At 35.1% G+C, this 14389-nt stretch overlaps 1 protein-coding gene across 1 annotated transcript in view; it reads right to left on the bottom strand.

Annotated features, from left to right (window-relative positions):
- Positions 1-12670, bottom strand: part of LOC124777812 — a 58690-nt gene extending 46020 nt beyond the window's left edge. Inside the window, exons 1-3 of the mRNA XM_047253334.1 lie at positions 12323-12670; positions 11877-11956; positions 8962-9120 (exon numbers count right to left, since the gene is read on the bottom strand). Of these exons, the coding sequence (XP_047109290.1) occupies positions 8962-9120; positions 11877-11956; positions 12323-12628 (545 nt within the window). The 5' untranslated portion in view covers positions 12629-12670. The remainder of the gene's footprint in view (positions 1-8961; positions 9121-11876; positions 11957-12322) is intronic.
- Between the last annotated feature and the right edge of the window lie 1719 nt (positions 12671-14389).

Raw genomic sequence — 14389 nt, 5'->3', positions numbered from 1 at the left:
CATCTTTCAGGTGCAGAAACACAACTACCAACTTTCATTTACCTCACACAAGCCCTTCTTTGTGGTGTTGCTTTTTTATATCAGTATATTAAATACATATTTACAAGTTAGTATAATGAATAATATCTTGTCTTCAACAACTGGTAAGGAACTGAAAACAGTGGTAAACCACGCTGTGGACACTTCACAAACAATTGTCAGTTGTTTTTCATTGTAGCATCATCAAGGTTGATGCAGTCAGTTTCTTGTTATGAAACACAAATAATTTCAAACATGTCTCTCACAACCATAGTGCTTATTCAAGATTTCATACCATGTGATCATTTGTCTCCTTATTTCAAAATCCTCAGTTTAGGATCCTCGGCAATCAATTCTGACACTAAAGGTTTGGGACATCCCATACAACACTCAACAGTTTTACATCTACACATCTAAACTGAAGTTTCACAAATATGAGTTTGAGTCTTAATAACAGCATGTAGCCATTTCCTAGAGTGGCATCTAACCCAGATCTCTACTTCAAGTGGGTGTAGTTAGCTATATGCTGCCTGACTGCCTGAGCTGTCTAGACACATCCCAACAAACAGTTTTCTTTGAAAGCAGGTCCACAGATGCTAAAAAGTTTTGAGATGACTCCATAACCACCTGAAACTCTACAGGAACAGTCTCAGCGTAGTTAATTACTTAGTTTCATGTTCCATGCATCATTTTCATAATAAACCATAATTATGTGGAATGAATGTCCATGAGACATTTTATATTAGTGGATAGTGATCAGATATTTTAGTTGCAGCATTGTGCACCCCTTTCTGTACTAAAGACAGCCTTAATGTGGTGTAATGAATGTCATTTTTCTCTGGTACTGTAATAATGTACATCATTGTTCCTTCTGAACTGCAAATGGATCACATACAGCAAATGTAATGAGGGAATAAATACACTGTGAAGTAGTAGCCAAAATGTCCAACTCCTTAAACACATCTACTAGATGATCATAGGTGAGCATCATATATCATTCATACAGCACATTTTTTTAGCAATGAAGACTTTCTTTCTTAAAGATGAGTTACCTCAGAACATGATTAAATATGATGTTATTAACTGAAAATAAGCAAAATATGTCAACTTGACGATTTTTCTCTCTGCAAGATTGCAATGATTCTAAGTGCAAATGTGACTGAACTATGTTGTTTTAGGAGCTCCAAAAAGTGTTTCTCCAGTTAAATTCTCATCAATATGGTCTCCTTAAATTTTGAACTTTCCATTCTATTTATTAATTCCTTACCATTTGTTACACTTATAGTTGGAGTAGTGCCCCTAGATGTACAGAACTGAATGTGTTGTCTCTTTCTGAAATTGAGGGTGAGACCAAATGCAGACCCCCCCCCCCCCCCCAGCTAATTACACTGTTAAGAACATTGTTTAGCATATCTTCTGTTGGTATGTGTATGATTGGATTGATTGCAGTACTAATATCAACCACAAAATAACTAATTTTGTTTACATACATACATGAGGGACATTGGCAGATCTAAGATTGAGCCTTGGGCAACCACATATATGATTTCTCCCCAGTGAAAAGAATCTCCCCTCACTAGTTTGCTTGAATTAATAAGTACAACTTTCTGCATTCTTTTGGTTAGCTATGACTTTATTGACATTATTCATTGGTTGGCTATACCACCAGTTCCATAAAACTACAGTTTATCTAAGAGGACAGGGTAATTCACACAGTCAAATGCCTTAGATTGGTCACAGAAAATACTAATTGGTGTTATTTTGTGATTTAATAGTTGTAAAAATTGGTTAGCAAATGAGCAAATGGCACTCACTGTAGAGCAACTTTTCTGAAATCTCAACTCTGCTTTCCTCAGTATATTAATGTTGCTCAGGTGGGATACTATCATGACATACATGCATACACGGCCTTCTCAAAAATTTTGGAAAATGATGTCAATAGTGAAATGGGTCTAACTTATTTTCATCTCTTGTATAACATTTCTTATAGAGGGTATTAATAGTGGCATATTTCAATCTCTGGAAAAATGCCTTGAGCAGGTAATGTATTACATATTTCACAGAAGATAGGGCTTATTATACCGGAAAAAAATCCTTAGTTCCCTGTTGTGAACATTTTCAAATCCATATGAGCTTTTAATTTTGAGAAATATTATTTCTTAATTTCAGAGGGAGAAGCTAGTGACACATTCTGAAGACTGAATTTTATGGGAGTTACTCTTTCAACATACAGCTGTGATTTTTCTCTTGAACTGCTTGTCCCAATATTTTGTACTATACTTAAGAAATGATTATTAAATGCATTTTCTACCTGTGACTCATCATTTATAATCATTCCATTTAATTCAGTAGGTATGTTATCCTGTTCTTAGGCTGGTTGTCCTGTCTCTTGTTTCACTACATTACATGTAGCCTTAAGTCTGTTGTCAGAATTACTGACATAATATGCATATTTCTTGATTTTTAATTACTTTTCTCAGGATCTCTAAATATACATTTCCATTTCCCTTTCACAAGATACTCTAATCACTCTACTCATCCTTGTTTTTTTACATGGCTGTTATATGTTCTTCTGATTAGCATGTGCACACAGGTGTTTTCAAATACTGATAGTAATTTATCATGCAACAAATTAAATTAAATTCCAGCATCTCATTCATTACAAAGTTCATCCCATGTCATCTCCTGTAAACTATTCACAAAAGCATTTGTTCTGGAGTCATTAATTATTCTGATTCCACTTATGAGTATCAGTACTGTAAGGCATTATGTTACTTATCCTAATTAATTGTGGAACATTATCATAGAGAGCATTTGTCACTGGGTATACAATTATTTTCTTTCTTTGAGCTTCATCGGAGAAAACATTTCGATTATGGTACTACTGTCTTTGCCCATCTGTGTTGGAAAGTTAACTGCTGAAATCAAATTGTAAGATCTAAATAAGCCTTCCAGATCATTTTTTCTATAAGAATCCTTTAGAAAATCTACATTGAAATCACCACAGACAGTTAACTGCTTGTTGCTGCCTGACAGATAACGTGAAACATCATCAGCGACAAGTGAAAATGTTTGCTGGACTGGAATTCAAACCGAGGGTTTCCTGCTTACTAGGCAGTTGTGTTAACCATTGTGCCATCCAGACACAGTGTTCATCACATCTGTGTGGACTGTCTTGACATGCCTCCTGGCTGACCAACATTCTTACCTATACACAGTTGCCATCAACAGCCTCCATGCTCTCTACTTTGAGATTCCTGCTGGAGGTTGAACATGACTAAGCATCTGCACTGAAGGTGGTGGATTCATTGCCCATTGAAGAAAATCAATTATATAATTGATTCACCTTGAAAGCCAATGAATCTACCACCGTAAGTGTGGTTGCACAACCATGTTCAACCTCCTGTGGGAATCTCAAAGTAGAGAGCATGGAGGTCGTGGATGGAAACTGCAGATATGTGGCACCAGGTGAGAATGTCAGTCGGACAGGAGGCATGCTGAGATAGTCCAGGCAATTGTGATATGACCTGTGTCCAGATGGTGCAGTGGTTAATGCAAATGCCTAATAAGCAGGAGATCCCAGGCTCAAATCCCAGTCAGGCACACATTTTCACTCATCACCACTGATTCTGTACAAAGTCATGATGCAGCTGATATTAATCATTCCTTCCCTTTCCTTTCTCTCCCCTCCAGAGAAGGTCAAAAAATGTTCTGCAAGCATGTCACAACACAATCACAGTGTTAAAGAAAAACTATGTTTTACTAATGAACTGAAAAAATTAAGATGCATAGTACTGTTGTTACATGATCACTACAAAACAGCAACAGATCCCAGTGCAAAGGAAGTGTTGTACAACAGATATTTGCAAGCAAAAAGACATTACAGAAAGGATGTAGAAGAAGCCCAAAAGAAAAGCAATGATAGGCTCATTGCAGGAACTCACAACCCATGTAAGGCAGCCTGGGACCTGATCAGTGAAGACAGGAAGAAAAAGATGAAATAATAAATATTGTAAAATCTTATAAACCTTCTGATAGTGATAATATGTACAGGATGTCCACTAACATTGCCAAGAAAATTATCTACATAACTGCTGAACCAATAACTATGGAATTTCATTGCTGGTGGATTTTCAGACTTTCTGAAACCTGCATGGACAGTGCCAGTTTATAAAAATGGTGACCCAGCCACAGTAGCAAGCTGCAGACCAATCTCAATAAATCCAATCTTCACTAATGTCATTGAGACTGCAATGAAAGACCAAATATCAAATTACTTTGAAATTAATGAACTCTTCAGAGATCCACAGTATGGTTTCTGGAAAGGCAGATCTACAACAACAACAACAGCACTCTATCTGGTTATTGGGGTAAAGCACGGTTTTGATAACAAAAAAATCTGTAAAACTGACACTTTGTGAGCTTAGTAAGGCTTTTAACTGCATTCCTGGTTAAGGTACTCTTAAACAACCTCAGTAAGTATTGAGTTGCTGGCACTGTTCTGGCAACACTCAGATCTTGTTTGGAAAACAGACAGCAGATTGTATCAATCCAAGGAGAACTATTATGTGAAGTGAATTTGGAGTGCTACAGGAATCAGTAGTGAGTCTCCTACCATACCTTGTTTTTGTAAATGGTTTAAGGTCTCAAAAACAGTATCTGCAATTCATGGATGGCACAAGTCTATACTCAAAAGGCATTGACACCAGCAAGGCTCAAGAAGAAGTAAATGCTTCTTTCAGTGCTGTAGAGGAATGGTTTCTTACAAACAAAATTAAAATAAATGAAGGAAAAATTCAAAACTTGGTATGTAGCCTCAATGACAAAGGATACCTAAATTGTGCAGGAACTGTGAATCTTCTGGGGTTTATGGCAGATAGTAAACTCACTTGGCAAGAACAAACTGCACATATGTGTGACAAACTGTCATGAGTTGCATACCTCCTGAGGAAACTGAAGCATATTATAATTGATCAGTATCTGCTGATGGTATATTTTTCACTGTTCCACAGTTACATCAGCCAGGTTGCAAGAAAATACTGCTACTACTACTACTACTACTACTACTACTACAACTATTAATATAAAAAAATATATAAAAAAAGAGGTGAGGATCGTAACAGTAAGTAGAAAATTGGATCACCGCCAACCATGAACAGGAGTGACATCCACAATTACAACAACTGCTATAAGCAAAACATAGACATCCTAAGCTGTTGACTCTCCATGACATCAGATAGTTTTCCAACAATAGCTATTAAAATGTTTAACCACCTAAATATTAAAATGCAGTCCTTGGAATTGGTGAAAGTTTGAGGAACGATGTTACAAAATCTATGCTAAAAACCACTGTACAATTTAAATGTGTTCTTTGACAGTGAAACAACAAATTGGACCATCTAAACAATACACTACTGTGTGAAACCAAGTGAACATGTACTCAAAAAGTTTTCACCTTACATCTCATTTAGTGTTATGCTATATTTATGCAAATTTGTTCTAATAGTATTATGCAAACTCATGCTACTTTGTTCTTGTATTATAATGCTTGCACTACACAATCTATCCACTATTGACTGGTGAGCATCATAGCTGTGGCAATAAATAATAAATAGTAAGGGTAATAAATTATTTCTGATCAAATATTGACATCTGGCAAATGAATGTATTTATTTTTTAAAAAAATTAACAAGCTTATCTGGAAATAGCTTGAGGCTGAAACCGTATAACTACACTGAGAATTAACCAAACAGCTTATAGTTCCAGGAAATTATAGATCCAAAAGGAGAGAGAGAAAAAAAAGAGAGGGTGAGGGAGAGGGGGAGAAAGAGAGAGAGAGAGCATATATCATTTTGCTCTAAGTAAGTTGGGATTGCCAAAACTTGTTTTCCTGATTTGGGTGCAGTTAAGTGTGACGAGTTCTGTTGCTGTAAGTTTTGGGTTGTTTCTGTTCACTGCAATGCACAGCAGTTGAACATACTATGTTTCACAGAATAAAGATCTTGGTAAGATAACTTGGATCCCATGTGAGATAATCCTACACCCAAATAAGAGAGGTTTTAGAACTAATTGATACAAATTAAAACTTAACACAAGCAACATCTTTATGTATATGTCCGTGAGAGTCTCATTTTAAGTTTCCTGACACCATTGTTCCTTGGGGCTATAAGCATCACAGGAATGACAATATAGATGTTGACACAACTAAGAGACATGTGCCTGCAGTCACTAGCCACTCATTCATTCATACTCCAGCAGCCTAGTTCACAAGTGAATTTCTCAGGCCTCCTCCAGCAGCTGTGGTATTGCTGACTGTCTTCAAAAGCAATGAAAGAATGTCCTTTTTTCAAATCCACTTATGCAGTTAATGTGTGCTACACATACTTTCCTTGCTGCTTTAATTTTTGGCATCCTTAAGTAATATCACATCTCCACTAATCTGATTTTCTGTACTACCATTCACTAATGCCAACAATTTCCTGTTACTGAAAATTGTCATAATTAGCATAATTTTGGCTGTTTAAATCAGCAATTTTTTAAAATATAAACATTTATCCAGGCTTCAAGACTTTGTAAGTAAAAGTCTAAGAAGCTGACCTTGCCTAGGGTACGGGACAAGTCACAGATAGTGGATAGTGAATGTTCCATCAGATATGGTGGACAGCTGTGAATACAGATTAAACAGTCCCAGACCAAGGCAAAAAACAATCAAATCCACTTTGTGTCTGTCTTGTAGCAAAGAGCAGAATAGTTAGTATCTGTTCACCAGTGGTGCAGCTGGAATTTATATTCTGGAACTAACTCTTCCAATCTTAACACTCTGAGTTCACTCAGTGAGTCTACTCAGCCCCACCTGATTCCAGGTACAATCATCATAGACCATTTTGATAATCACAGTATTAACCCAGATGGTCAAACCACCACCTGTATTACTGGAGCAATTGGTCTTTTGGATTCTGGGGCAGACAGTTTAAAATGCAATGACTCAACAACTACATTTTTTTGCAACACTTAACATACAAAACAACTACATATTTTGCAACACTTAATATACAAACACTTTTGCAACCAAGTAAACTTCATAACTTGGGATATATATTAACAGAACAGAAGATTCAAATTTTGGCACTTCAAGAAACATGAATGATGGACGATAACACCATGGATTTTGGCAGTTATCATCTTTTCAAAAGTACAATGATAAAGGAATACTTAATAATGCACCACATCTGGGAGCTGCTTTTGAAGTATCCAAAGATATTTTAAATTCAATAATGGAGGTAAAACCCATTAATAATTGACTAATGACAATTTCTCTTAAATGTGCAAACAAAACATACACTTTAATTAATGTCCATGTGCCAGTCAATGAGGATAACCATAAAAAACTGGAAGAAGTTAACTGAAACTTGGAAAATGTTAGAAAGCATCATCTTGAACCATGATAAAATTTTAATGGCTAATTTTAATGCTCAATTAGGTAAAGAGAAAAAAAATATAAGAAAATGATGGGTGAATTTCCTATGCATAAATGGACAAACTAAAATGTCTGAAGACTTATTGAAGTGAAGAAAAATTTTAACCTTAAAATCATGTCAACACATTTTAAAAAGAACCCTTCTAAACAAAAAACTTGGCGAGGCACCACAGTTCAAAAACAAATTGAAATTCTTAAAGAAGTTGTGGAAAAAGCAGGACTACAAATGTTATTCGAAGAAATGGAATATAAGACATGCAACAAACTAGAACCAAAGTTTCTGAGCACGAAATACAGAAAAAAAATTGTTTCTCAATATAAATAGATGGGGGGAAATCATACAAGAAAACTGTCTGGAAAAAGCTGCAAACAAAGTTCACAATCAAAAAATGGCAAGTGCATTCAGAGCAAATATTTATAATAAAAATTCAGTTTCTAAATTTAGTAAACTTAGGCATTACAGCACTATAATCAAACTTGAATGCCTTTATGGAGCAGAATAGAAAGAGGAACTTTGAAGAAATTCAGAAGAAAGAAAGAAAGCTTATTAGGGAAATATTAGGCTCCAAAATTACTGATGGAGAAATCTGTAGGCTGAGAAGTAATAAGGAAATAGAAGAATACACAGACATACATGGTGACATCAGAGAATGAAGACTTAAATTTCATGGGCACATTAAAACAATGGCACCCACTAGGTTGACAAGACAAATAGAGAATTCTACAAAAATGGAAGTAAGGCCAAAACTGAGCCAATTAAATGGATCACTGCAATTAAGGAGGATCTTAAAATAGGTGATATAACTGAGGCAAATGTTACAGATAAAAAACATTCAGACAAAAAATATGTGATTGGAAAACTGGTCAGAGGGAAATTAGAAAGCAAGCTGTAACATCATGGACATGAAAGAAAGAGACCTCCGTCTGCAAGGATGAAATAAATTTGGACACAAAGGAAGGCCAACCATCAAGAGTGACATTGATTGATTATACTTTGCATGGTCCTATTGGGCCCATGTGTGGATAATAATAATGATGATAAATATTTAATAATTTTACTGCCTTTAATTATTGCTTCTGAAATACATCTTTGTCCTCTGGAACAAATAGTGTAAAATGCTTTCTCTCTAACAGCTGTCATTCTTTTCTGATTCATGTTTCTAATACTATAAATCCATGTTCATGAAACAAATGCCAGTAGTGATGGATTTTTGTATCTGGGTGATTTTTCATTACTTGACTCTAGATTATTTTCCCCATTTCTCATATTCAGCACCTCTTTGTTTCTAAAGGTGGAAGCATGGTTCTAAGACGCCTAAATATGAATTCCCACCCTTCTGAAAAGAGCAGCGTCCTAAACTGTTGCTAATATTATTGCCTGCATTTATAAAAAATATTAAATTGTGATTATGTATTACATTGCCAGGTTCTCTGTTTTGGACACTTTTATGAAATAACACACTTACTTAAATGTGTCCACACCAATGCTATAATCTGCCATTCCAATTCGATCATAAGTTAGTAGAATAGTGGTTGATCCTACATCAATTTTATTGGTTGCTAGTTGCCTCAAAATTGAAAGATCTCGTGAATATTTCTTTCCATTGTGGTTTGAAACTTTTAACCTGCAAACATGACCATACTGAGAAAAAATAAATTAGTGATACAGCATATGCTGTAATCCAATACAATCACTTCTAATTTCAAATTACTGCCAAAGGACTAAACTGAAAAGATTTCTAGTCAGTCACTAAAATTTGTATTTATTAGTCAAGACACATTTCACAAACTTAAAATGTTAATTTTTCTAATTGGCTGTGCAGTGTTTTGTTGAAACTGCCAAAGTATAAAATTTTAAAATAACTTAGAGGAATGCAGCCAGGTGAAGTCTTCAACACCCACTGGTATTTTGACAGGTGCTGACCCTGTTATCTGAACACACAAATGCAATGAGAAAGGACTGATCAAAGAAATTTAAAACCTCAATATGTGGGTTATATGCCAAAAGACAACAAATACACCATAAACACTAGTAGCATTACACTGCCAAAGGTGACCAGTTTGACCAGACAGAACAGAACTCCATGCAGAACTAAACCAAAAACCTCCATCTCTATTTATAAAGTCATTTCCTAATTTAATCACAACTGATTTGCTAATAAAACCATAGCAACAGCTGAAATGCATGCTAGGATCTCCATGTTGTATTCCATAAGACAAGGTGATGTTCTAAAGTAACATATTTGCTTACCTGTTGTAAGTGCATGTATGATGGTATGACCTCCATGATTCTGATGGTCTCACCTATGCCACAACTGCAAGGAATACAATAGATACCCATCTTACACAAACTAAGATCATCCTATACAGATCCTGAAAGGGCCTAATCTAATATGACATTCAGAAAATCACATTCCACACTATGTTTCCATAGAATATGACAAATACTGTTGGTAATTCTTCCAGCACAAGGTAAAATTGCAGTAACCTAGGTGCCACCTCATTATTATCATCACTCACCCAAATGACAGTTGGTTGAAACTAATCTGCCTTAAACTCTAACCATTCTGATTAAAGATGATGTCGAGATGAACTAACTCAGATGACAAACTATCTGGGTCTGACATGATGTCCTATGAACCAAGGTTGGTTCCTTCACACTAAGCTGTATGATGACAACCATCAGCCTTTAGATACAAATCAGTGCAAGTTGTTTTCCTATAAACGGCATGATGCAGCATACCAGCAACCATTCTCCTGACAAATGCATCAAGGAAGAGAAGGCAGTCATTCCTTTCCGCCTCCATCATGAAGTAAATATTGCGGTGGACCAACTTCAAATGTTCTAAAAAGTCACTTAAATTATCGTTCCATGAGGCCAAACAACAAAAGTACCATACACGCACCTGAAAAAACATGCAGGTTTCAATGCTGCCAACTGTAAGGCATGTTCCTCAACATCTTGCACAAAGAAACTGGCAATAATGCAATACTAGTTGACAACGGGCTCCCCATTACAGTTCCATCAGTCTGTTGAAAATACTGGTCACTGAATAAAAAGTAAGTTGAAATAAACACAAGTTGAAGTAGATTCTTTAATTTAACACCAAACCCAACATCAGTTAACTGCAATGAATCAAACAGAGGACCACACCAAAACTTACTAAAATATCAGAGTCATATGAATGAAATCCCTTTAATTGACATAAGAAATACATTGAGATTTTAATGTAATAATGTGAAGCACACTCTTACCTACTAGTGGGCTCAACAGAGTAGTTGTTTTGCTTCACAGTTTGCCAGAAGACCAATGTTACTGACAATAGGCCTAAGAGGAATTGCTTTCTTGTAGATCTTCAGAAGGCCATATAATCAGTGGAGAGTAGCATAAGAACTAAGACTCTTGATAGTTTTCTGTGACAAAGAACTTTTCTTTAAGAGATTGTTAGTCTTTCGTTCAAAACTTTTTGCTAGGTCAACACTGACCCTATGATATGCTGAATCAGATAGTAAATAATGCAATTTTTGAATGTAACCCTCCTTATCCAACAGAACTGTACCTTGGTTCACATTACCCCCTCATCTCAGATCCAGGAAGTTTGTCAGATATGTGGTATGCTATTGACCACCCCCAAATCAGGAGTGTGATTACAATTATGTGGTGGCACCTAAGTGTACTGCCTTTTACTTTACACTGGAAGAATTTACCACAGTATTTATCAAATTCTGTGAAAAAATTGTGTGGAATGTGTTTTTTGACTACAATCAAAGATTGGGGTCCTTGTAGGATCTGTGAAGCTTGTGTGAAGTGGGTGTCTGTCAAATTCCTTGAAGTTGTGGTGTGTCAATATCGGTAAGTCCTTCAAGACCAAGGAGAACCATTGTATTGAATATAAGCATCACACATGCTTATAACAGCAGGGCAAATCAGTTGTTGCAGAACATTACTTTGACATCGATCATCCTGTTGTATATACCATCATGGAGATTCTGACATGCACTTCCAGCTATTCACATAGTGCTATTAAGGAAGCAGTTGAGATTAAATTAGCAAGTGACCTTTCAAATAAAGATGGAGGTTTTTACTTAAATTTTCCATGGAATCCTGCTGCTTCCCTGTCCAAATGCAGAGAGACAAACTTAATGTTATCTCACATGATGGCTATTAATATTCACTATCAATATTCTGATGTCGGTCATCTTTGGTTGTGTGGAGGTGTTCTTGTTGCATTTGAGCCTTGAAAGATGCAGGGTGTGAATGGTGTCATCAGCTGCATTCCTGTAAGCTATCTGAAAAGTGTTTTTGCTACCTTTACAGTTCAACACATAGTAACAGGCACATCTTTAAAATACAGTTATGTGTAAAGGTCTTTCACATTACCTAAACTCCAAAATATCCTGCAGCAGATGAAGAATAGATCTGTCAAAAAGTTCACGGTTCCCACTCATGTCCATTTGAAACTGAAATGCATATAAAAGACAACTGTTTATATTTATGCAATAAAACAGAATTCTAGTGACACAATATAAATAGCACTTTCACTATAACCTAAAGAAAGGCAGGTCATCATCCCTGCTTAGTAATGTCAAAATAAAAAAGATAAATCAGTCTTGCAAACATCATTTCATTCATTTATTCATAGCTAAAGATTTGAAGAAAATACTGTGAGGTCCATGGAAATATTATACTACAGTTCTCATTGACCAAAATAACATTTCAGATGTAGCTCATGATTTGTAATTCTAGCAATGTTATGCTGCATGCCAGTTTCAAATATTCCATTGTTTTACATTCATATACAGTAAACTCATATTTAGTAGACTTACATTACTATCTGTTCTGACCACTGTGCCTCTCACAGAATATTTGTAATTACTATCCCCTCGAATATCATATACATGAATTTTGTAACTTAGATTTCCAACAAGTGATTTATTTAGTCTCATATCCAGAAAACTGCAGGCATCCTTGCGTGACAAGGCAGTTTCGCTTACTTCTGTTGTGAACCTATGTTCTCTGTGTGATATATTTGCAGTGCATGGGAAGTTGACTTCAGATATGTTTAAAGCAGTAGTCGATGTGAGGAAGCCTTTTTTGGAGAAGAAACTTAAGTTAGACTGTTCTTTTACCATGCAGAGCCAGTGGGCTCCGCAATAGCCAAATGAATCATTTTTCAAAACCTGTCAACAAAGAGATTCAATATCATTTGCAACTGTAAACAAAGCAACAGAAACATTTCTACATCATCATTCCCTTTTACTTTGACAATGAACTGACTTCATTCAGTCATGATGCACAGTATGTATTACTTTCCAGCTGCAGCTGTTGTATTGTATGTAAACATTAAGTAGAGCAACTACTTAGCTACAGCTTGTGGATATGCAGGGAAGCTAAACTACATACAAAACACACACACATAAGAGAGAGAAAGAGACAGAGAAAATTTTCCACTGTATTTGTTGTTATGGAAGAGAATAAAAATTGTAGAAAGAAAATGTGAAAATGTGTGAAAATCAATGGCAATATCACATATTTTTCTATCAAAAAATGTTAACAGGCAACTCAGTTTACTTATTTACTTTTCTTTTATAATTAATTAGATTAGTAACAGTATTTTATATGCTCACTCAATGAATCTGCTTATGGTTTCCAGGCATAACATAATTTTCTCACTTGTGTTAGTTACAAACAATTTATACTGGACTTATTGACCTCAGATGGGGGCTACATGTTTCTGGAAAGGAACACAAGAAAGTTTAATTTCAACTTAGAACCTGCATCCAGGAATACCTTGGAAAATATTTGTCTGACTGATCTATTGAATTTATGCTCTTGACATTTATTTTATCATACCCTTTGTTTGAGTGGCTAAATGATGTAACTGTTAAGTGTTTTTAAATGCCAAGTTCTAGGATACACTTTTAAGTTCTTGGCATGATACAGGATGTTAAAAATTATTAGAACAACAAAAACAGTCAGTAGACTGTCATTAGAATATGTATTTACTAACATCATTATTACAGTATGCCACATGCACAATGAGCTATGTATTGCATAATTGTTTTATAAGAAGGTTCTAGCATCACCTTTCAAGAAAGAAAGAAGCTCAGCACTTGCAAAGTTAAATTAAAGTATAGATTAAATGTTTTATTCATATTCATTGTGTAGTAGAATGAAAAATTATGAAATTATAAATTTAACTTAGATTAATCCTTCTTTTCTGATGGTTTTTGTGTTAACTAAAATGGGAATGATTTTGAATAAATAGGAATCTATGACTATTATTCTTACTTTCAATCATGCTATTTAGCTTCACAAAAAATATTTGAATTTAACACAGTTGTAACACATACTCACTGATTTCAGGAATGTTTCACCTTTTTCACAAGTAAGATCAATAATGACTCCATGTTTTGAATTATTTTCATATCTGTGCAAATCAGTAACCCACAAATTTTTCTCAATTTCGCAGTTAAGTAATGATGAAAACACACCATACTCAGAAAGTTTCTTCATGTATAGAATTGTATTACAGTTTTCTAAAACAATAATAATCATATATTAATAATTTTACTGATAAGATAAGATAGTGATCACTGAAAATGTCAAAAAATAATGTTACCATTTTCACAGCACAGAAAGAAAATAACATATGATATCATTTTTTTGTGGAAAATCTTAGCAAGAAGATTTAGTAAAGAGACATCCATACTAGTGAACTGCCTGAACATCATACTGTTCATTAGGAAAGAGCTTCACTGGATATATCTGTCTGCCAGTCAGAACATCTGACAAGGGTAAATGTACTTGATGGGCATTATGAGAGGACAGAGCTTGGTATTGATTGTCCATTTCTGGCATTCATGTGATATACTACATGAGAACATCCTTCA

Source organism: Schistocerca piceifrons, chromosome 1, assembly GCF_021461385.2.
Source record: "Schistocerca piceifrons isolate TAMUIC-IGC-003096 chromosome 1, iqSchPice1.1, whole genome shotgun sequence".
Classification (NCBI taxonomy): domain Eukaryota; kingdom Metazoa; phylum Arthropoda; class Insecta; order Orthoptera; family Acrididae; genus Schistocerca; species Schistocerca piceifrons.
Note: the sequence above shows the minus strand (reverse complement) of the source record. Positions and strands in the feature narration are given on the sequence as shown.